We start from the raw sequence: 25,031 nt of genomic DNA, 5'->3' as shown, positions 1-25,031 counted from the left end.
GTAGCCTGGGCTGGCATTTGTGTTCTCTTAGGGTCTGTATGACATCAGCCCAGGATCTTCTGGCTTTCCGTCTCTGGTGAGCAGTCTGGCATAATTCTGATAGGTCTGCCTTTGTATGTTACTTGACCTTTTCCCCTCACTGCTTTTAATATTCTTTCTTTGTTTTGTACATTTGGTGTTTTGATTATTATGTGATGGGAGGAATTTCATTTCTTGTCCAAACTATTTGGAGTTCTGTAGGCTTCTTGTATGTTCATGGGCATCTCTTTCTTTAGAAAGAGTTAGGCAAGTTTTCTTCTATAATTTTGTTGAAGATATTTACTGGTCCTTTACGTTGGAAGTCTTCACTCTCTTCTATACCTATTATCTGTACGTTTGGTCTTCTCCTTGTGTCCTGGATTTCCTGGATGTTTTGGGTTAGGATCTTTTTACATTTTGTGTTTTTTTTGACTATTTTGTCAATGTTTTCTATGTTATCTTCTTCCCCTGAGATTCTCACTTCTATCTCTTGTATTCTGTTGGTGATGCTTACATTTATGGCTCCTATGAACTCCACTTTATGTATATTCCCAAGTAGGGCTTGTCTCAAAAGTAAAAGAAAACAATAGGCATCTGAATTGGACCCTTCTGTTCTTTTCATCTTTTGTTTGGGAGGCAGAGTCATATATAGCATAGATGGCCTCAAACTCATTATGTAATTGAGGATAACCTTGAATTTCTGATTCACCTTCCTCCACTGCACTACCACACCTAGCTGAATTATAATTTTTTAAGACTTGGAATTCTACACACACAAAAAATTAAAATACATCCTAGTAAATGTTCAATCAAATCAAGCATGTTAAAAAGACTGGAATCACAAATGTTAGATTTGTTTTGTTTTGTTTTTTTGTAGATGACACAGAAAGAACTTTCAAGTTATTTCTAGTATGATCAAATCTCTCAAATTCTCAGGAATGGATATAAGTATTTCTGCAGAACCAACTAAATGTGTTGTAAGAGGCCGACAGAGAACTGTCTTCTGGCTTGCTTGATATCCTTTATGGGGTGACTCCAATGAGCACACTGTGAAGGCACTTGTGGTTTCCAGCTTTACTTATTAGCTAGGAGAGCAGCTCTCAAGGTGCTGGTCCTCTCTGGACTCCTAGGAGATGGATAAGGCCTTCCCAGGGGCAATATAAGAAAACAATAGCTAAAGCTGACGGTGCCTCGGCATTAACTGAGGAAGTCATGGGCTCCTAGCTTTAATGGCTCAGTGTTTAAGACTATTGACTACTCTTCCAGAGGTCCTGAGTACAATTCCCAGCAACAACATGGTGGCTCACAACTGTCTGTAATGGGATCGATGCCCTCTTCTGGCATGTCTGAAGACATCTACAGTGTACTCATACAAATAATAAAATAAATCTTTTTAAAAAAACAAACTAAAATTAAAGACGTCTAGTTTGGGAGTCCCTTAATAAGCTGGCAAGTTACTGACTTTATTAAGCCTTTTAGCGTGCTATTTAGAGTGGCTTGCAAATGAAAGCTTGACCTAAGATTACCTACCTCACACTTTCAGACCTCAGTTAACTGAACACTAAAAATGGAGGAACTGGCAAATGGAGGAGTCTGGTAGCTGGGCTACTGCAGACTGAATGGGTACAAAACATCATTTATTCAGTTCTCACCTAAGTCAGACACTAAGAATTTTTTAACATAAAATAATGTTGATGGATTCATAAATAAGTCTTTAAACCGGTGTTCAGCTTTCATTTCTGACCCTATAAATATTAATAAGTGCCATTTAAGTAAACCAAGATGTTGATAATCTAAGGTCCTGAGACAAAACTGCTTAGGAATACTGGCTAAGATCACAGTGCCCCAGGCAATGCTTCCACTGGGAGTGAAGAAAATGGCTGGATAAATAAGGGTGGTTTGTGTAGCACTGCCAACATGTTCAATGCCACTGGCCTGGACATTACAAAACACGGTTTATTTATCTTATATGGCTTTTTTTTTTCTCTCAACAAAAAGAATGTTAGAAAAAGAACCTGGTACCTTGGTATCCTCACATCAAGACTTCAATGACCTGACACATCCATTTCCAGAATGAAGGCCCAGGGATATCCACCAGAGACAGTGCTTTGTCCACTATTAAGATTGTCCTTGTCTTTGTTACTGTTGCTGTTTGTGTGACATTTAACTACCCCAGAAGCCCCTTTCCTTGAAAGTGACCGCTATAGCCAATTTTTTAAGATTATCATTTGGCTCAATCTTGGGAGCTTTATCTCTAATACTCCCTAATATCTCAGTCCCATCTATTTAACCATTCTGCTAATGGCCAATACATGATATCGCTTTGCCTGTTCCTAAAACAGAGACAGTGTAATCCTATGCACTAAACTGTTACAGGTCCTGGTAATGAAAAGGGTAGGCCCAAGCTAGAGGTACAAATTCACAGTAGTTATGACAGCATGCATAAAGACCAAATACCAGCATGGAGAGGAGAGCTGGGCATGAAGATTTGCCTAAAAGACAAGGAGCAATTGTCAATTTTTAGCTACTGGGAGATGATGTGTCAGTATTCTCTAAAAGTAGCCTTTGGTAACTTAGCCTTGATACATTGACCAGGCACTGGTAGAAGGCCACATATCCAAAATTATTTAAGTAGCACAAATTGGCCTTAATAGGGAAAAAAAAAAAAAAGACAAAGCTGGGTGAGAAATGAAGGGTGTGTGAATATGATTAGACATATTGTAGGAAATTTTCAAAGAATTGTACAAAAATTTTAAAGGGCGAGTCCAAACAGTAAGTAGTCCCTACTCTAACTCGAAGTGTGTAAAACATACATAGAATGTCAGGAATCCGAAAAGGATATAGATAAAAGAAAGCATGAGGTTTTGAGAGGCAGGTGATGTGAGAAGGACACTAAACACATGACTCTGAGCCAGGGATGAGTGAGGGGTTCCTCAAGGAACCGTGGCATCAACGTCCACAGAAAGTTTGTTAGGAACACCAGATCTAGATCCCTTTACAACTCCCTAAAGATTCTGCTGCCTCCTATGCTTCCCAGGTGATTATCATGGAGAATCGCTAACAGTTCTTACAGAACCACAAAGGTTTATCACATGGAGGAGGGAGGAGTCATCTCTGGCCCAGAGGAGAAACTGAGGCCTGGAAGTCACAGAGAGGTGGGTATTCCTGAGGCAGTCACAGGAAGCTAATGTGAATGCAACCCAAAGGCTATCAATCACAGAGTCATAAGTGTTAGGCTCTGGCAAATGCTAAAATTGGTCTTGAAGAAACGGAAAGGTTAAGGGGCCTTTTGTTTAAAACAAACAAACAAACAAAAACAAAAACAAATTAAATTCCAAATTTTCCTTTCCTAGCCCCAACGCCTGGAAGGACAACTCTGAGACTAATTAATTATTATTAAATGCCTAGGCCATAAGCTTTGGCTCATTCTCTGACTAGATTTAACTTATTTAACCATTTAAACTATTCCATGTCTACCACTTGATTAGTTACCTCTCAGTCCCTGTCCAATTCTTTCATCACGCCTCTTCAGTGTCTCAGTGTTTCCCTGAGTTCATCTACCTGCTGGTTTCGTCCATCTTCCATCTTATCTCCCTTGGCTCTCCCTGAGTCTCTCTTTTATACTCTTACTATTTCCCAGAATCATCTCTCGTCCTGCCAGTGTCCACTTCCAACTTCCTGCCTCAATTCATTGGCCATCGGCTTTTTTATTGACAGGTTATGCTTATAAGAATCTCTCTACAGCCTCCAGTCCCCTGAACTTTGCCAGACCTTAAAGCTCATGATGCTCAAGACCCTTGATAGCAAACACAGGTCCTGATGCCAGTGACCCTTCTGAATACCTTCTTTAGTGCTTGAGAAACTTACTAGAATATGACCCAGCTTGTAAAATTCAGCAGACTGCACTGAAGCAGCTGTACCAAGCAGACAATGTCAATAAATATTGTCGAGAGAGGATGTGGAATCCAAACTCTAGTGTGGCTCCAGGCGTTCACGCTTCTCTGAGCTTAGGAAAAACCAGTCATCCTGGGCAACCCCTTGCATGCGGACTAAGATGAGCTTTATGGTAATAGGACCCCCCACTGAGAAGAAGGAATAACAGTATAGGTTTAAGCTTAATAAGGGAATTTAAATTTAAAGTACCACAGCAGCAGTGGAAAATGTTAGAAAGGGCAAAGAACATTCAGGGAGACTGGCTCATTCTCTAGGCAACAGGCCCTAGAATGATAAGCATTCACTCTTGAAATTAATATGAAAATATGAAGGGAATCCAGGATTAGGATTTATGGTACTTTGATTTTTTTTTCTCATAGCTTCAGGGACCTGCATATGTTAGCTGGTTTTTATAAAATGCAGTGAAAATCAAAATGGAGGCCTGAGAGTTTTCTCCCACAGTCAAGATTCTGGATATATGATCAACAATGGGTTTGTGCCACTTAAGGAAAGCCAGAAGGGACTGGTATTTTTCTAGCCCCATGGATGGTTAGATCAATCTTATAATTCCTTTTCCAGACACTCTGGAGAGAGAAAACAATTTTCCTCCAAGAACACAGTCAACTTCTTGGTCCTTTACAAGTCGCCCATCAGAGAATCTTCTCTGAAGTACCTACAGAGAGTGAGACTGTTGGTGTCGGACACATGAAGTAACAGACCCTGACTAATTATTACGAAGCCTGTACAGTAACAGAGAGGAAGGAAAACCAATGAACTAAAATCTCCACAGCCCTGGCCACAGCATGCAGAATTCATAGGGATGGAGCCTTGATGATGGAGACACTGGCATAAGCTAAGTCAGGAGGGCACGTGTAGGGGTGATGACTGCATGCAGCTGGTGACTCCCAGACCTGCATGTCCAAGGTGTGGAACAAACAAAATAAGGCTGGGGAGGAAGCAATGGTCAGATCATGACATGTCTTTTATCTTATAGAGAAAAGCCTTCAGCTTTGATGAAGGCAATGCAGAGGCCAAGGCTCCACTCAATGGCGCCTCCTCCCAGACCTGTGGAAACGTACCTACACCGTGAGCCTTGCTCTGCTCTTGCCAAGTTTCCTGTAAACACTCCACGCGCTCTGGGAAGAGTGAGCAGCGTTTTCATGCATTCCAAATGCATTTGCACGAGAGCCATCACGAATCAATCAGTGTAGGGTGATGAGAATCCAGAGCTCACCACCAGGCAGAGTGGGATCCGGTTCCCTCCTGCTTCTCTTCTCTCTTTTTACTTTAATGGCATATTAAAAGGGAAAATAAAAAATCTTTTAAACGTTTTAGAGCTTTAATGATAAAGAATAATGAATGTGGTTATGGTATCCCATTCCCGACAGCTAGGTCATTAACAATATTTTCTCTGGCTGTGGAATTCCCACACAACTAAAGTTCTCACTGTACTCTGAATGTCTTCCAGTGGGCTAGACTGATAGTATCACAGAGAGATAGAGATATCAGTGAGACAGGCCACTGGACACTGCATGGACAATAGTTCAGTAAAGCAGAGACAGAAAGAGCTAACAGGTTTCATTATATCTTTACTATTATTTTCTGTAAAGCCAGGCCTTAGTTTTCCTATATAAAATGACTTAAAACTGGTCCTCTGCATAAAAAGTATCCCAGGATCTTCTTATCAGAGAGAGACGGGGTGTCAGATCATGACACCAAAATACAAGACAGGAAAAGGCTATGCTACATCTGAGCTAAGAAGAAAGAGAATGTATTTCCCATACCCCATTTATATGGCCAACAGAGTTCCTGCTGGGAATGCACAGAGAAGCAAGATCTAGTCACCTATGTCAGGAAAAAAAAAAAAAAAAACAGCAGAGTGGATAAATGGGAAAAGGCAGCAAGAATTTGGCTAGAATAAAGTTGATCATAATGAAAGTGTTCACATAAGGCAGAAATGAGCACAGGGTTTTAGTACTATTTCTAAATAGTAATTTAGCTTCCACAGGAAAGTGAATATTGACTATAGTTCAGATCACTGATAATTTAAACCAATCATATTTAGAAAACAATATATCATCTAAGGGGGTAAAAAAAAAAATAAAGAAAACTTTAGCTCTTGCTTCCCAAAGAACATCAAGCCTGCCATTAACTATTGAATATATTCTGCTAAGATGCATAGGAATCTTATTGGTCTTATTGGTCTGACCAATACAATGTACATTCCACAATGAAGAACTTTTTTGAAAATAATATGATAAAATACTCAGTTGTTAATATCCAAATATGGTAAGAAACCTTTCACCTACATCTTTATGCTTAAGAACTTGTAAAGGGTCCTGTATCCTGCCTGACTGATGAACTCCTGTCCTGCACCTGCCTTCCAGCACCCCTAATAAGCATGCCCTCCTCAAGAGCTCTCTTCAGGGTGCCAAGCCTCAACTTCTTTGCATGACACCTTCAGTCCTGGGTTATTAACTGCAACTGAGGCTACACCTTTACCAATGGCCTTTCCTGGCCTTTTACAGTGCCAAGCTTCAGTTGCTCTCCATGACCCCTTCATTCCTTCAAAACCAGTACCACCTGGATGATTCTTACACATTACCAAATATAGCTGCAGCACAGATACAACCTTGGCTATCTCTGGAACACAGCCTCTTTGTGATCTCAGAAAACACTTTCCTGAAGATTTCAGGTTAGTGATGCTGGACTCTTCTTAATCACTGCTAATTTCTTAGCTCTAGCTAACTAACATCAATTGTCTCTGTAGTTCTTTCTATTCTTAACTCTAAAGCCTGAGCTACATGGTAAAGTGGCTGAGTTCTGCTGCTTGCTGGGGCTAGAACATGGTCCCTCTTATTCTATTACCAGCTTTCTGTTTTCTAACTCCCTTACTGCCTAAGCTTGGCTGTCCTAGAACTCAGAGATCTGCATGGCTCTGTCTCCTATTGGGAGATGGGATTAAAGGTGTATACCACCATGCCTGGACCTAAGCTTTTCATGGCCACTGTTCCTCAAGATCAGGATCAAAACCTGTGTTTTTCTGCCTCAAGATCTAGATCACAAGTGTGCCCTTCATTTCTGGATTGTAGTTCATTCCAGACTAAAGTCCAAATGAAAACAATACCCAAGTCATAATAATGCTTAGATAATATTATCTCTTCTTCAACTGCAAATGTTTAGGCTTAGCTGGGTGGGATACTGGCCCAAGGTTACCACTCCCTTAATTTGTTAACTCCTGGAACACAGGATTCAGCTCCATTCTACTTTCTGGTAACCCCTTTAATACTTGAGCCTTATATTTTGTATTTTTTCCTTTCTCAGCTTGCTCCTTTTCATTAAAATATTCCTCATAAGAGTGAACTTTAGTACCCACACAAAATTTTTACCACGGTGTTTTGAGACTTCTGTTTTCAAAGCAATTAATCTAAATCTCTTCACCTTAGCCTCAGGCAGACTCTTCAGACAATGGCAAAAAGCAGCCACATTCTTCACCAAAATACCACAAAAGCAATCTCTATGCCACATACTGAAATTTTCCATTGAAACCTCTTGGGCCAGGTTGGCACAGTTCAAATCACTCTTAGGAACGAAGTCTTCCATATTCCTATTAGGATAGCCCATTAAGCCCCACCTAAAGGATACCACTGTTTTCCAAATCCAAAATCCCCAAATTCTTCCAAACAAAAGCATGGTCAGGCCTCTACCCACTCCTGCTACCAACTTCTGTTTTAGTTAGGGTTTTACTGCTGTGAACAGACATCAGGACCAAGGCAACTCTTATAAGGACAACATTTAATTGGGGCTGGCTTAACAGGTTCAGAGGTTCAGTCCATTATCATCAAAGCATCCAGGCAGATGTGAGACTGGAAGAGCTGAGAGTTCAACATTTTATTCTAAAGGAAGCTACAATAAGACTGACTTCCAAGCAGCTAGATTGAGGGAACTAAAGCCCATGCCCACAGTAACACACCTACGCCAACAAGGCCTCATCTCCTAATAGTGCCATTCCCTGGGCCAAGCATATTCAAACCATCACAATATTCTTTCTACCATTTGTTAGTAAATACTTTCTCTGGATTATGTTTTAAAGACTTATTTCAGTTTTGGGTTTTCTTCAGAGAATTCTACTTAAGTCATATGTTTGTATTTTCAATGCCTTCATTCTGATACTGATTCATATCTTCTTGGAGTTTTTTGATGGTGTTTATTATTACTATTTTGAATCATAGCCTTTCTTGGGGTGCATTAATACTGGAATATGAATTTTTGGTGGAAATGTATGGTTTTGGTTACTCTTGTTCTTCCATTGTCCATAGCTGAGAGGAGCTTAGACACAAGTGCTGACTGAGGATGGGAATTTCAATGCAACCAGGGTTTAGGCTAGGTTGAGGTATGAGACATAGACAAGGTGCAGAATTCAAGGAAATCCTATCTCTTGGGTATGTCAGGATTATTTCCTCCTTGAATTCTTCGCTTCACCCAAGGTTCATCTCTGGTGTGGAGGTACATTTTGTGTAAAGGCATGTCTCTGTATATTCAATTGTTAATTCTGTACTGGCAGACACACGCTGGCAGGATCTTTATATGGTTATTTCTATCACCCATCACCACTCTCATATTTTGTAAATATTCATCCTTCCTTAAACTAGCCTAGAGGCAATCTAGAATTTTATCTGATTGTAATAAAGAGCTGACAGCCAATAGCTGGGCAGGAAATGAGGGGGCAGAACTTCTAAGAGAGTGGGGAAGGGCTCTGGGAGAAGAAATGAGACAAGGGAGATTCACCAGCAGCCACGGAGGTGAACAGATGGACCAGAACAGAACAGAGATATAGTCCTGGCCATGTGGGCATAGTGTCAGGATTAGTTGGGAGACTGCCCAGCAAAAGGCCTTAGTTTTAAAATATTAATAAGCCTCTGTGTCATTATTTATATCACTAGTGGCTTCAAGATAGCCCCACTATACTCTGAAAACATTCATCTTTGTGTCTAGACTGACTTCACCTGATTAACCTCTTTCCCACTGCAGTGATAGACCACTAAGCCTTGAGACCAGACTAGGCACACACAATACCACTGAACTGCATTCAGAGGCCTGTTTATCTACATAATATTATAAGCTAGGTAACTTATGAACTTGATTATAGCTAAGGCTTTCTGTCTTCGTTAGCTACTTTGTTGGTTTTCTTCCCAACTATTCCTATTGAGTAGGAAAACACAATTTCTTGGTTCATTGCAGTGGGGGTAAAACAGAAAGCAAGTAATAGCTAACTAGCCTTCAAGGGTAGGTAAGAGAGAGGAGAAGCAATCAGGGCTTAAAGAGCTCAGCAGAAACAAATAGTGGATGGGAAAAAGTACATATAGATGACCCAAGAAAACAAGAGCCTAAGCAATGAGAGCAGGAGCTTCCCCTCAATCCCAGGCCTGGCCCCAATCCGCTAGGTGATCTAGAATCAGGAAGAGACTTCTCTATTTTGTTTTCTTGCTTGTTAGTCTGAGACTAGGTCTTGTTACATGATCCAAGTTAGCCTGAAACTTAGGATCCCCTTCTTCTGCCTCCTTGGTGCTGGGCTGAGATTTCTCTTTGACTGCACAGTTCACTTTATGAAATTCCTCATACCACTCACAAAGATCAGACCTACCCTCCAAAAAGATGCTGGCCAGAAATAGTGACACTATAGAGGGGTGCCCTGTGCACCCAGGAGCACTGGGCCCTTTCTAGCCAAAAATAGTGACTCTATAGAGGGGTGACCTGTGCACCCAGGAGCACTGGGCCCTTTCTAGCCAGTAATAGTGACGCTATAGAGGGGTGACCTGTGCACCCAGGAGCACTGGGCCCTTTCTAAGGGTTGTGTTTGCTATTGCTCAACCACAGGGCAGCTAATATTTGTGAGAGAGGCTTCCCAGACTTTACAATCTGTGATAAAAAGGACCTGCCAGAGCCCTAACTGGAATCATGTAACAAGGAGGCATGGTGCTTCTGTGTCATCTCTCTCTGGGTGGCTTAACATCAGCCCTATGAATCCTGGGAAGAGACTCGTCTCTTTGATGCCTTGGTTTCATGGTCTTCCTGTCCATAGGCTTTAAGCTAGACTGTTCCAGTTCTCATCCTGGAATACATTCTACCAACCTCCACCCTAACCCCTATGGCCTGGTTAATCATCTTACAGGTTGACTGATAATTATCCACTCTCTTAAACTTAAAAAAGACACTAAAGCAAGATGGACAGAAAGATAATTTCAAACACACACACACATGTTTGTAAAAACTTTTCAAGAACATGTTCACATATAAATGATTCCCCCTGACTTCCAGGGGAAAACATTAACATGAATATTGGTGAAGTACTTCGAATGAAATGCCCCCTATAGACTTGGACATTTGAATGTCTGGTCTCTAATTGGTGGTGCTGTTTGGGGAGCCTCAGAAGGTATGGCTTTATTGGAGAATGTATGTGTCACTGCATACAGGCTATGGGGTTCCAGAGACTTGTGTCATTCCCAGTGGACGCTCTCTGCCTCCTCCTTGTGGTTCACATGAGCTCTTAGCTGTCCTGACTCCATGCTTGCCACCATCTGCTGCTACAATTCCCTGCCATGATAGGCTCCTATGCCACTCCTTCAGGAACCTAAGACCATAAACCCTTTCCTCTGTAAGTTACCTTGTCCATAGGTTTTATCAAGGCAACAGGAAAATAACTAGTAAATCAGTGTTTATGATTTTGAACTATCTTTTATTAGTTTAAAACTGATTTGTTTGTGTCCAATTAGAGATGTCTAATGAGGCAGAGAAAGTCAGAGACAGACACACACACACACACACACACACACACACACACAGAGAGAGAGAGAGAGAGAGAGAGAGAGAGAGAGAGAGAATTTCCAAAAATGGTATCAAAGTGTTCTTCCTTTTTAGCCTATGTTTTTCATCCCATTTTATCTTCTAAGATAAGTGCTACTCATTCATTCAAATGCTTTGTAAGTATACCAACATTATTTATCCCCTTCCACATTAATAGCACTTGGAGTTGCTTCCTTCTTGTATGCTCTAAACAGCACTCCAGTGAACAACACTGTATGCACTCTCTTACACATGCACGATTTGGTAAGGTGCCCAATAACAGAATTGCAAAGGTGTGTAGAGCTTATGCATTTCTCAATACTGCCAATTTATTCTGCACAATGAGTCAGTCATTGATTGGAGTGATGGCTAGACAGAAGAGGGGAAAAGTTGAGAATCCAGAAGAATTCCTTATCATTATGTTGAGATATGTTAGGCCCTTCCGAGTATTTCAAGAACAGACAATTACAGAAAAGAGAAAACAGTTATCAAGATTCAAAGTGTGTGTTTGGTCACTATTATCCTTAGCAGCAGCAACCAGGCTTCAGTGTAAATGGAATCAAATGGGATGTCCTTAAAATCAGCTCTGTTGTTACACTGTGGCCTAGGATCTTTAATGAGCCTAGTGAGCTCCTTTTTACACACACACACACACACACACACACACACACCCCTAGTAGTATGGTCAATGTTAAATGAACCAAGATATACTTTTAAATCCCTGTTCCATACTAGGCTTATTTACACAGTGATGTAAAATGTTGACCCTCTAACAGAACAGTGATTGTTAGTGGTATAGCCAATGTTAAACTAACCAAGATATATTTTTAAAAGCCATCAAAACAAATTCAAGTGGCTAAATTTCAAGCTAAGAGTCTATTGTCTCATCTCATAAGTAAATAACCAATAAGGATTCTTTAAAAAGAAAAACTTCATATTTTGATGATCATGAATTCTAATAAGTACATACAATTATTTACATAGCTCTGTAAAATGTTGGCCCTCTTAACAGAACTTTAATTGTTATGCACATTTGAAAAGTTAAAGGAATTCTTGCTAAGATTATGACAACTCTTGTTCTAGGTAATACTTAGAGCAATTCTAATGTTACAATTAAAAGTAACCAAGAGGAAAAATGGAGCCATAGCTGCCACCATGTGGTCTTCGCTTCTTGCCTTCTCAAGTAAAGTTGGGCTCCCTACTTGAGCTCTTACACCAGGCACCTCACACCTAGGACCTGGTATCAAGCACTGTAGTGCAGTTTATCTGTGGACAGACTCTAGTTCCCCTCTGAACTAATATCTTGTCTCAAGGGGGGGGTTCCATGCTAATTTTCAGGGACCTGTATAGCATAGTATGTCTGGAAGCAATGAGTTCAACCAGTCAATCAAAGAGCTGATAACAAGTCAGCCTTGTTGGATGGGTGCTAGCAACAAGGCATCCATGAAAAATGAACTTACAGCATAGGGGTTTTTTTCTACAGAAGTGGTTAGAAAACCTTTTTGTCTTTGCAGGCTGTGTGCCTTCTATTATAATATTCTAACCCCTCACTGTAAAGGATGCCACAGACAATATGGAAGCCAATGAGCAAGGCTGTGCTCTGCTAAGACTCTATAAACACTAACATTTGAATTTCCTGTAATTTTCATGTATCATAGAATGTTGCTCTCCTCTAGTTTTTTAAATTATAAAATAAAGAAAACTATTCTTAGCTTATGGGTCATACCAACACAAGCAGCAGGGGTTCCAATCCATGCTCTGGCGAATTTGACAGAGAAGTAGATAGAAAGAAAAGCAACGGACTCATTAGCCAGGACAGAACAAAAGAAGTTTAGGATGGATAAAAAGCAAGTAAACTTGTTAGTACCTATCAGCAGGACCAAAAGAAATGGAAATAAGGAGTATAGTTTGACTGTTGTTTTCCTTTAATTTGAAACTAGCTATTCAAAACTCATATTAACTAATGGCTAAAGAAGTCAGAAAAATAAGGTGGCATCATTAACAGTTGTGGTAACACTAATTGAGATAAATCAAGCAAGCAAACAGAGGGCAAATCTTCCTAAGTTATAAGGTTTTCCTATTTCTAGCACTGGTCAGCTCTTGGCCAGCTCTCTGGCCTAGGTACAGGGAAAGGACAGGGGACAAGGCAGACAAAGGGATTCTGTCTGAGAACAACCAGAGATTGACTGTCCTGTCCCTGCCTTACCCGGTCCTACTACACGAAGCTGTAGATATCTCCCAAGTTAAAAGGGGTCAGAGTCAGAGTCTGCTCCTCTCATTACAAATAATTACAACTATTTAAATAGCACACAAGGTTATTATATTAAAAATCCCATAATAAGGAAGTCAAGCGAAGAAAACCCAAGTTAGAATGTCATGGCTACCTTGTACATTGCACTCCTTGAGTGCAGTGTGTTTGTGTGTGTGTGTGTGTGTGTAAGTACATGTTTTAAGTTTTTAAAAAGCTCTCTAATTTTATTGCTGAAGAAACTGAAACATCAGTAAACCATCTCAAAACTGTGCATAAAATGAAATGGAATAAGAGGAGAAAGTCAGTCAGGACGAGCTTTCCTCTATTAACCACCAAATAGAAATAAACACTCAGCAACTTGTCTTGGCCTCAGCAAATGCTACAATAGACTAATACAAGTGGAGCCGAAGGCCAAGTCTTCTACTTCATTTAGCTATGGCCACACCTCTTTCATCAAAGATTATCTCAGTCATCAGCCACCCTGGACAGCACAGTTGCCAATGGGTTGACAAATCCCAGAGAGTATGGAGAAGAAAGGTAGCTGGAGATGAGACACTGCAAAGTCGGCTCCCCAACAGGTGATTCCTGATACTTCCCCTGGATGGCTCTATTCTTTCTTTCATTATTTATTCAAAAAACGATCATCAAGTATCTAATTTTATGGGCAAAGCATTGTCTGACTAGTTGCCAAGGATACAGAGCAGACAGACACTGTCAACTCACAAATCTCATAATTCAGGAGAAGATGGCAATAAAAAATAACCAAGTAAGTCACATACAGAATGTATTTGATAGTGACACGTGCTGTGGGGAGAAAATTAAGTAAAGCAGGTGGGTTGGGGATGCTGGGATAGAAGGGTGCAATTCTCTGGCCAGTTGAGGAAGTCCTTTAGAGATGGGGACAGAAGCAACAGGAGCTGAAGGGCTATGTCCGGGACACAGCAACCAAGAATGAGAAACAGCAGCTGAGAAAAGCATGGGACAGATGTTCTTGAAGCTTCCTTGGGGTAGGAAGAGTAAGAGAGAATTAACTCTAAAGCCGATTCAGCTACACAACGTCATGGCAACACTTGACATCGGGCTTCCCTGGAGTCCTGGGTAGGAAAGCCTGCCTAAGTTCAACAAGAATGAACAGCAAGATGGGATTTATGAGCACTGAGCACAGACAACTGCTTGAGAAGCTCTAAGAGCATAGAGAAGTGGGACGCTGTCTACAGGGGGCCTGGGGATGGGGCGGCAAGTTCTTGTTCTCTTGGTTTTTGAAGAACTGAGGAAATCTCATGCATATGTGCCAATCTGAAAGCCTCCAGGACAGGAGGAAGAGAATGTTAGAGCCCAGTCTGAATGAATGCATCCCCAAGTGGCTGGCTCCACAGCCACAGGGTGAGAGTGACAGGTTGCCTTTAGGTAGGAACACAGGGTGGCTGGGGCAAACGCAGGCATAGGTGCTGATCTGGTGGCAGAAACCCGGGAAAGTTCTGAGTGAATGTGCTTTTTCTGACAAATAAGAAATAAAATCTGAGATAGTCCTCTGGAAGAGAAGAGGCAGTGGTGAGGAAAACGTAGACTGATGCCAGCTAGCAGGAGGAACCCGGAGAGCACTTTGCCATATCTGGTGGTTCAACTCTGCTTCAGTTCTGTTGCTGCCCCAGGAACCTCCCAATAGCCTTCCTTCTTTTACACAATTTAAATTACTCAAAGCTAACTTTTGTCACCTACAACCAAAAAACAAAACAAAACAAAACTACCATGCCACCTCTATGTTGAGTTCTACGATGTCCTGTTTTCTCTCTGAGCCTGATTTAACAAAGTTGGACCCAACTGTGTGTGCCTTCAAGGATACAGGAAGACCTTGCAGTATACTGGTAAGACCAATTATTTTGGGTTCCTTTCCCACCCATTGAGTAGGATGAGGAAAAACAGGCTTATATTTATATTCCAGGATTGGATACACAAGATCAGGATGCTGCGCTGCTCAAGAAAAATGTCCTGTGCAAAGCAGCGAGGGCTCACAGGGCAGTTAATATCTTAGCCTTCTCATCTCTTATGAGTTAAACTGGGAAGAGGGACAAAGTATCTCCTAAGGGAGAAAGAAGCTGTATGCATGCACGCACAATCTTCCTTGCAAATACAGGAAAACTTCAGTGACTTAAAAAGGCTGTGCTTGTTGGTAGGCTGGGCAGCAGAGAGGATGCACTGTACACCCGACAGCAATGTTTAATACAGGATTATATCTGACAGGGCAGTGATAGTGAATCACGCAGAAAGAAAGTCAGTCTCCCACAAACAGGGACATTTCAAACACCACAGAGAAGGGTGGAAATTTCCAGATCCTGCCCACTAACATGAGTCCTCGTGATATAATGTGTCCCCCTTCAGGAAATTAAGAATTATTAAACTGCAGTAAACACAGCTGCTTCTGAGATGAAATCAGCCTGGTGACACCAAGAAGCGGGAGGCGAGACCGGGGGGGGGGGGGGGGGGGGGGGGGGGGGAATGAGCGAGCAGGCCATCATGGAAATCTGCTCTGCTGGGTTAGCTCTGAGGAGCAGGTGCTTGACTCCCTGGCACTGAATCCTGGAGGCCTTGAATCTTCACAGAGAAGTGTGAGGTCTGCTGTAAGGTAGGACCTGAAACCAGATACAACAGCTCTTTCTCCCAGCTGGCACTAGGCTAGCTCATCTTTCGCTAGGAAGAGTGAGATGCTCAGCCCTCTGGACCAAATATGCACCAGGAACCAAGCAAAAGCAAGCAGAGCAGAGTATACATACTCAGAGAAGTCCCTCAGGCAGAAGGAGCCATGTGCACTGTTTTCAGCATCAAGGCCCGAAGTCTTCCCTTACAAGGTAACTGTGCAGAAGGCTCTGTCCAGACGATAACAGTAACCTAACTGGCTTGGATTTAATAGCTTCAGGAACTGTCCCATCTTCCTGCTGTCTCTGCACTTCTCAGACTGAAGGAGCTGACATCTGCAGCATATGTTCAACACAGCTTTATGTACATTTAATTTAATTCTCACAACTCCAGGACAGCAGGTACTATTTATCACCTTATTTTGGTTTTCCCATTAAGGAAAAAAAAAAAAAACAAAAAAAACTAATTTACTAGAAGGTCCTCAGGCAGAATAGAGACAATAGGAGTCAAGCATACAGGTTCTACAGCCAACATTTGTCCAAGCTCTAGGACCTTTTAAAATGAGGCTACATATTGACTGTACCTTGGGCTCACTCCCCTGACCCATGTGTCACCTCCCATTGCCTGCTGGCTTTCCCACTGAAGTGCTTTAACATGGATTCAGAGCTGTGTGTATGTTGACAACATTTTAGCTTGTGCTTCTCTCTGTTGGCTGTTAGAATTTAGGAAGGTCTGGGGCTACCATCAGTAAGCTATAAGTTATCAGGCTACAGCTGCACAACATGAGTTAGAACATGTTCTAGCTTAAATGTTTACGATACAATGAAAGGCCATATGGAGCTCTGGATATAGCTTAGGGCTTAAATACTTGCCTAGCATATACAAAGCCCTAGGTTCCATCCCTAGCACCGCCATATATTCATTCATACACACAGAGAGGTTGGGGGTAGCCACTGATTCCTGCAAGGTTTTAGGAGAGAACAGATCCGAATCAGGCAGTCTGGCTCCAGTATGTTCTGTCTTAATTCCTGTGCTCTCAGTGCCCACAGATGAACTTCAAATTCCTACAAGTCTGCCTTACCACATATGAACCACAACTACTTCAAGAATTGGTGAGAAACCACTCAGTGTAAAAGAAAAAAAAAGTATTTTATGTGGTAGGGATATAGCTCAGTTGATAGCATGCTTACTTACCACTCAAAGCCCTGGTTTTGATCACCAGTAAACCCAATATAATGACACACAGCAGTAATCTCAGCACCCAGGAGATGGAAACAGTAGGACTGGGAGTTCAAGGTCATCTTTGGCTACACAGAAAGTTTGAGGTTAGCCTGGGTTCCATAAGACACTGTCTCAGCGTACCCTCACCACTCTCCTAAAAAGAGTTCAAGGTCACTCTTAGGTACTCAGGGAACTTGAGACCAGGCTGGGTAGACAAGCCTAGCTAAGCAAATGAAGCTCAGAAAAACTCAGCAGGCAATGCAGAGCATGCTGGTGCTCAGTAAGAGAGGCCCTCAGTTCCCCCGATGAACACTTCATCGCTGCTCCTAGGGTCAGTGCAGAACTCCAGGCTCTGCTAAGCCTGGCAAAGAAGGAACTAAGGTGGCAAGTTGCTGCTATTCTTCCTTTTACAAGACTGCCAGCAGAAAACAGTGGCAGAAACTAAGAAGGAAAAAGAGAGGGGACCCTTTCCAAAATGTGAGAGGGAACTCCAAAGCTGCCTCCTTGAGTTAAGAAAAGATAAATTACAAAACAAGAAAGTCACTGAAAAAGCAATCCAATGTGAGTGGAAGACCAATGAGGAAGGTGAATTCAGAAAAGTTTGCTGATTTTTCTTTTTCAGACTAGATAGATAGATAGATGGATAGATGGATAGAGGCTTAACTTGTATCTTTCTTTTACACTAATCCCGAAGGCCAAAGACCATGAAACTCTTAGGCTGCCAGTTTGGCAAGTAGGCTAAATGAGGACTGACCTATGATTACTCTGCATTTCCATTGATTTAAAGTGACAGCAGTCTGTTTGCTTTAAAATATGTTGCTATCCTCTCTGCTGTGTCTCTTTAAACAGGTTTTCCTTTGGCTCTACCAAAAATAGCTGAGAGGGTCTTTTGAGAATGATTAGTCTTAAAACAAAACAGAATAGAACAATGTCCTCTTGCCTTGTAAACACACACACAAAAACAAAACCTACTGGAAATAGTTACCATTTGGCTCTTGCAGGGACCTCAAACCTATCATAAATAGCAGGAAAAGAAAAAAACGAGGCAGCCAGGGCAGCGATTCTCCTAGCCCATCCCCAAGGTCTATCTTTGGAGATAAGTAGACCGGTAGTAAACCCTAACCCCTGCATGATGACCAGGCAGTGATAGGCAGAAGAACTGGGCCAGGCACAAGAGACAACAGGGCCGTGGAGGACCATGGGAAACTGGAGACACACACCCTGGTGGGTGGTGTGGCTTCTCCTCAGCTCTAGCCAGCTGCTAACAGAGATGTTGGAATTTTTCAAGTAAAATGACCCTCTTTAAAGGTGTCTAAAAGTGGGCTGCGCCAGCTAGAGGCTGCTTGGCAATGTCTGGGTAAGAAAGAATGACAGGGAGTTGGACTGCACATCCCCAGGAAGCTTCTGATGTAACAGAAATGAGAAAGATGTTCAGCAAACTGTGCCATGGGAAGAAAGTGATACACATAAAAAGGGAAACAGAGACGATAACAGGAGCTCAGGAAAGTGAGAGGTGCTTGAGGCAGGAAGGAATCTTGTAGACTGGAGCATGTGATCTGGGCCAAAGCTGAATGAGGTAACTTGGAGCAGGCAGAGGATATGAAGCAGCCATTCCAGAAGAGAGGAAATGACTGCCAAGGGGAAAAGATGGAGCAGGGAAGATGTTTGAGAAATGATCAAGAGACTACTCATGCTTCAGCGCAACTGATATTCCATATTCCGTAGTGCCGTCTACAATGCAGCCCATAAGAGAGAGGCAAGGGTGATTACAAGAGACACAGACAGGGGGGCAAAGTCCAAAGGGGCTGAAGAATAGAGAGAGGGTTTTATAATGGCAATGGAGAAACTGCTTTTGGCGTTTTTATCATTTTGCTTTTTATGCAGATGAATCTTATGTTGGAACAGAATGTGTTTTGAGTTCTCTACCTGCAGGGGCTGTACTCTGTGGACTAGAGGGGAACCAGCCAGTAAAATCAGGGAACAGGCATTTTGGGGAGTTGGTGATGAAAATAGAAAGAATTATGTGGTATTAATAAATAACGTGGTTCAATCAGAACTAGCTGGGCCAGGTGATGCATGCTTATATCACTAGGACTTTTGAGGCTGAGGCAAGAGGATGGCAAGTGTGAGGCCAGCTGGGGACTAGCAGCCATAATATGGCTCCATGGGATATCAAGCCACAACCCGCAGTGGCCCAGCAGCCATGCAATTCCACAATGGCAGCAGTAGAGTATCTACTAGAGAGAACATAGGTTTGGGAGATGGGGTAAGTGGCTGATGGACAGCGGCCTGAAAAACCACGGGAGCATCCATCTCCAACAGCAATTGTATCAGAAACATGCAGAAGGTGCAGTGAATGTGAGTGCAAATTCTCACAGCTCACAGTTTTGGAGCACCATTGGTGGGGAAGAAGACATTAGCATTTCTCATGTAGTTAACAGCTCATTCTGAATTTTGTCTTTGAAGCCTGGGGTGAAGAGAGCACAGGAGAGCTATATGGGAGGTATGTGCTGGTGTGTATAATAGCACTCCCCTCCTTTATTTCTGACCCTTTAAGAATATCACAGAATGTCATTTAACCATTAAGTGCTACCCTTTTGGGAGCTAAGGCCTACCTTAGTTTGTAACCACAACATTTCTCACATGAACTCAACCCACTGCTTCTAGAGCCTAAAAGAAACTTGGATGTTTGCTTCTTGATTTGAAGTCATAGGACTGAGGGGAAAGAAATTCAAAGCCACCAGATCCTTAGAAACAGCTGCCAAAAAGAAAGTCTTTTGTACTTCCATGCCAAGCATTTGCCCCACATTTTTTTTCATGATCCCTGTAACTGTTAGACTGTTGTCTTTTTAGAAAGTTACAACATGACAGATGGTCAAAAATAAACATCAGATAATAGAGGGACGAAAATAAGCAGAAATTGGGGGAGAGGCAAAAGCACAAAGTTGTATTTGCCTTCCTTATTAGTCTTTTACTCCTAAATCTCATAATTTGGTATATATATCAGCCAAAACCACAGAAACTGGCCATTTGGTCCCAAGTCTCCCACTGAGTCATCACACCACAGGAAGATCTCTAGTGAACCTAACGTCTACTTACCATTACTTCACTAATGCTCCTTGAAGCAGACTCTACGAGCTGCCTACATGCGGCTGCCTATAGAAAGCTCCTTCTCTGTTTTCATTCTAGAGTCTGTGCTTCCCTCAGCAGCTCAGGTAAATCCTGTCTGTTGTAACCTATACCCTCTTGCTCAAAACTGCTTTGGACCAAGGGAGCCCGGGAACATCTTGGGGAGCATCATTGTAACTCCTAAAGAAGCTCAAGAAGAAACAGTTCCCTCTGCCTTTGCCAAGCACTGATGTGCAGGGATACTAGGTAACATCTTACAACCTCAAGAGCAGGCTGGCTGAGCAGGAAATAACCTGGATCCTTCAGAAGCCACAAATCAGTCATCTCTCAGGATGGAGTCTTTGTAAGGATGTAATAGATCCCTTTATTAAGCCATTTTGAATTACGTGTTTTTGTAATTGAAGCTCAAAACACCCTAAACAATACAAGATCTTCTTGTGACAAGATCTATGAGAATAGCCACACTAGGGGAACTGTATCAAAAATGAAAGAGTAAGATTTATTTCTTAGGAAGTATTTTGGGAAAACCAGCTCTGAAAGTGTTTTTTTTTTCTTTTAAATAGTGACCCCTGATATATAGAGAATGCTTTGAAATCCTCCTACAGAGCACAGACACTGTAATAAAGTTAAGGATGAGGCACTGTGAATGATATGTGTGGGGATAGCCAACATACTTGTAGTCATCAAATATGTAAACATTAGGAAACTACCATGAAGTCTGTCTTTATTACTCATCCACTGTTTTTTTATTCCACAATTATAACATTATAAGATCAGGAATTTTCTCTCATTTCTGTGTAGAGCCATACCTGCCCCCATTCTTACCTAGTGAAGACACAGAAACTAACTCACTCTCTCCCTCCCTCCCTCTCCTTCTCCCCCCCCCCCAAATCAGAAAACTAAAGGAAGGAAAACTATAGAGATCCAAAGCTAGCTGGACATGACTTCCTTCATAATGAAAATGTTTTGTGTGCTATTTTAAAATAAATCCGTGTGCTTAGAGATCAATTTAATACCAAATCTGGAGAAATCAAGACAATTTTTTTTAAAAGACCAATTTAATGATAACAATGGTATCTTTTATATTTAGAGTCAATTTGCTTCTTCCATCATTAATATACTCCAAAATTCCAACTCATATTCCATTTTAATACCATTTCCCTTTCCTCAGAACTCTTTCTGAATGGTCTCTCTTGCAGGCCAGTGGGTCTCAAAGGTCTGTTTGTGTCTTAGCTCTCTGGAAAACAACCCAGAAATGCAGCAGCTGCTAGAAGGGTCTCAGTATGGCCCAGAAGTGCCAGCTTGAGCAAGCATCTGCAGTGATTCCAAGCACACATGCAGGCAAGTGACTCCAGACTGAACACTGGATCCCAAGGCACAGATAGAAAACATCTAATTATCATAGTAGATTTAAGCTGGATCAACACAAACATGCGCATGGTTGCCTATAATTTCAATTTTCCCCCTGAGGTCTGGAACAGATACAACCACTGCATGACTTGGCTACATCCTAGTAATCATTTTGCTTTAGAGGTCAGGAGTTTTAACTTTTCCTTAAAAGCCTCTGCCAATCCCCCAAATGTCTTTTTTTCTTGAGATTTAATGTAAAATTCCTAGAAATTTTATATAAATATAAAACTTTAAGAAAATGTAAAGCAAACAGCTTCAATACCTATTGTCTGACTTTGAACCAGAGGCTGAGGTCTACAGTAGGTAAGAAGAGAAGTAAACACTGGGTTTTCCAGCAGTCAGCCCTGAAACCAAAACTTAGGAAGGAAGCTGGCCATTAAGCAAGTGGCGGGGGAACAATAGCCTGGGCCAGTCCTAGGATAAGTCTGAACCTGAGAACACTGGAATTAAACAAAGCTCCCGCCCCAAGTTCAGCTTCCCTTACAGCTGGGCTCTGAAATAAGGACAGTAGTGTAAGCAGAACACAGTTCAAGTATGGCCTGAGAACTCGCCTGAGCGCTAATGGAAACTCAGGGGCAGCTTACATCTGGAAGCAAGCTCTGCGGGGCTTCACCTCAGCAGCTCTAACCCACAGGTTAGAGGTACAAGAGCTGGGTGACTGGTAGACGTCTTGATGTTTAGATGAACAAGGTAATGGCAGAAGGCCAAGGCAGCTATCCCCACATAAAACAAGGGGCTCCAGATATGGAATAAATAACCCCCAGGCAGGGGTCGGGAAAGACAAAGCAAGATATCAACACCACAGGCACAACTTGCATATTCTCTAGCTGTATTAGGAATATAGACTGTTTTGTTTTATTGCTTTGTTTCCCTCTTTACAGAGTCTTAATCCTAGCCACAATTTATAAATGGGAAATTTTCATTTTGATTCTGATGGATCACCAACTAAGCTCATTCTGCTCTCATTGCTATGAAAAGAACCAGCCTTTAGCTAATGTCCAGCCCTTCTCTCTCTCACCTGCTCCTGGTGGCTTCACAGACACTTGAAGATTCAGTGTCCATTGCCAGTCACAAGCACCCCTCATACACTTAGCAGAGAGTGCACCTGGAACCTCGCATTTCAGTGTCTGTCTGGAGTATGCAAAGTTCTGTTTGTAAGGACAGAAACCAACTTTCTAGGATAGCAAATGCTCAACTCTGGGTTGTATGGAGCAAACACCAAGTTCATTTGAGAGCACCAGGGACAGCTTTCTGAACCCATGCTCCCATTACTTTAAGCAAACGTCATGGTGTTCCTTTGACATTCGGGAGGCATTCTCCCTGCAAGCTCACATTTCCTGGACCATGCTTCCCAATTATTTCTGAGTATGTAGTCTAGATAAGGCATCCCAAAATAAAAGTGATCAATAATGGAAAATTCCTTGCCTCTGTTCACTTGTTTCTCGCCAATACACAAAGCACCCTTGGTTCTTTATAACAGCCTTGAAAATCTTTATGGTATATGTATGTGTGCCCCACAATGGAAGGCAGCATCAGATGCTAAACAGATGAAGGGAAACTAACTGTAACAATCTCCTGTAGATGAGTGTCAGCTCACCCCGAAGGTTTCCTTAAATGGCACCAGCAAAGCACTGGTTCAGGGCAGATTTGCAGCACATGAGTTCAGTGAGTATGGGACTTAATGAATTAAGTGAACTCTACCTATTGGCATCCCACCACTACTATCTTTCTATAATGAAGAATACTCCATTTAAGAAAGGTCAGAACATGGCATACATGTAACTAACACAAACCAATTCATCAAGACTACTCAGAAACAGGCGAGGCAACAGTAAACACTGAAATTCAAAAGCATCACAATGCTGTTAAAACTTCTGGCACAAAAACAAGACTACTCAACACTCTGGTGATGTTGCAGGACAAGAGGACGTTGCCAAAAATAAGTCCCTCTAAGATTCTTCAAAGGCTTTAATAAGGTAAGTTTGAAAATCAATGGCCTTATAGATGAAGACAGTCTATTATCCACACTTGGTGAATGGGGAACCAAAGAAGTGGGTAAACCTGTGGTTTGTCAATGGTTTAAGAACAGACACCTCTGGAATCAGGGCACCCTTGCTCCAAATCCAAGTTCTGAAACCACACAACATAATGCTGTGATGAGCAGACATCAAAAGAACTCATAAACCCTGAAAACTTCATGGTATCTAGGAATAATGGCTGACATACTCTGGGTTGGAGAGTCCCCCGGCAAGCTCTGGTGAGCTACACTGTGGCCCTCTGCAGGTTCCTTGGCAAAAGTTCCTTGGCTGCCTGGAACTAAATGTGTTCTCTACAGTTACCACTGGACGGACTTCTTTCCTGGGCCTCGAGCCTACCTCATGTAACAGTGGGAGAGATACACACTGATTTCCTGTGGAGGCCAGAACTCTCTGGGGTCAGGAAAGAGCAATCAATAGTGGGGGAGGAACCTACTTGGCCAGGTGGTTCATGAGCAGCTGCAACATCTGCCGATTCTTCTCCGGGAGCCGATGAACAAGGCTATGGATCTCAGAGACTCGAGTCTCTTGGTTTTCCAGCTCTGTGAAGAAAAGGGGTAAGGTTGTATTGGAGTCACAGCTAAGTTATTGGGCAAGACCAAGGGGGAACTAAAGCCTTGGCAGTAACCCATGGAAGAGGTTCTTAAGGATTTACCACCCTGTCTTTCGTGTGTGCTTAGGACCAGTGTGACAGGCTCTAGAAGGCCTTTCAGTGTGCTTTCTGTATCAGAGTTCAACCAACTAATGGCTGTGATGAAATGGAGCTGGTCAACCCCACACCCAGGGAATGAACAAACACGGGAGCAGCTGGCTCCCTCGAGGGCCAACTTCATTTCAAGGAAAGAAGGAACTTTATGCACTTGTGAAGTGGTAAACAGATCTTATGTGAACATCACCAAGGTCTCAAGTTTCAAAATGATATATCCAGATCACACACACACACACACACCACCGCTATGCTTAAGTTATGTGTAGCATACCAATGGAGTATGAAAAATGCAGTGGCAGATAAAACATTTAAATCTTTCTGTCACTCTATAGCTTGCTACCTTTTGATTCAAATTGGGGAAGTGGCTCTGTTTCTCTTGGAAATAATTTGCTAATATTCACCATATCTATTTATAGAACTGATGTGAAGATTAATTAGAGAATGGTTGCTGTGGGCTTGGAATTACTCTTGAGAAAGAATTCCCATAAACACCATCTTCATTCCAAGCTTTCTCCCATGGCTTTCTATTCCTTGTTGGTGAGGACAAGCTCAAGTATATAAGGCTAGCAGAACATTAGGTACTATAAAATTAGGCCAGTAGTAGTTACCAGGGTAAACAAACCCTAAAGGCTAAAAGTATCCAGGGAGAGGCACAAGCTATGGGCATCATAATACCAAGAGCAGTCCTGCCAGGTTTAAATCTGATAGAGAATCTAACTGCCCCATTACTGCTGGTCTGCCCCACGTAGATTCCAATATACTTAGGTTAGGTTAGCTTGAAGCTAATTCCTATGTATTTCAGTAGCAGTAATATGAACTAAGAACCTAGATGATATAGCCAAAGAAT

The 25,031-nt window shown here is 42.0% G+C and overlaps 1 protein-coding gene and 1 long non-coding RNA gene across 4 annotated transcripts in view; one reads left to right on the top strand and one right to left on the bottom strand.

Annotated features, from left to right (window-relative positions):
• LOC116087092 overlaps positions 1 to 24,586 on the top strand; it is a 71,555-nt gene extending 46,969 nt beyond the window's left edge. The window contains exon 3 of the long non-coding RNA XR_004117248.1: positions 23,604 to 24,586. This is a non-coding gene — a long non-coding RNA (uncharacterized LOC116087092). The remainder of the gene's footprint in view (positions 1 to 23,603) is intronic.
• The window catches only part of Arhgap26 (Rho GTPase activating protein 26), a 430,094-nt gene that overhangs the window by 128,993 nt on the left and 276,070 nt on the right, over positions 1 to 25,031 (bottom strand). For 2 of the 3 annotated variants that reach the window (XM_031365552.1, XM_031365553.1), the window contains one exon: positions 23,912 to 24,017. In XM_031365552.1, coding sequence (XP_031221412.1) covers positions 23,912 to 24,017 — 106 coding nt within the window. Of the gene's footprint in view, positions 1 to 4,823; positions 5,237 to 23,911; positions 24,018 to 25,031 lie in introns of those variants that run through there. The other variant, XM_031365554.1, reaches the window with a different exon arrangement.

This window comes from Mastomys coucha, unplaced genomic scaffold (assembly GCF_008632895.1).
Source record: "Mastomys coucha isolate ucsf_1 unplaced genomic scaffold, UCSF_Mcou_1 pScaffold13, whole genome shotgun sequence".
NCBI classification, from domain to species: Eukaryota; Metazoa; Chordata; class Mammalia; order Rodentia; family Muridae; genus Mastomys; species Mastomys coucha.
The sequence above is the reverse complement of the archived record's forward strand: the minus strand, read 5'-3'. Positions and strand labels throughout refer to the sequence as shown.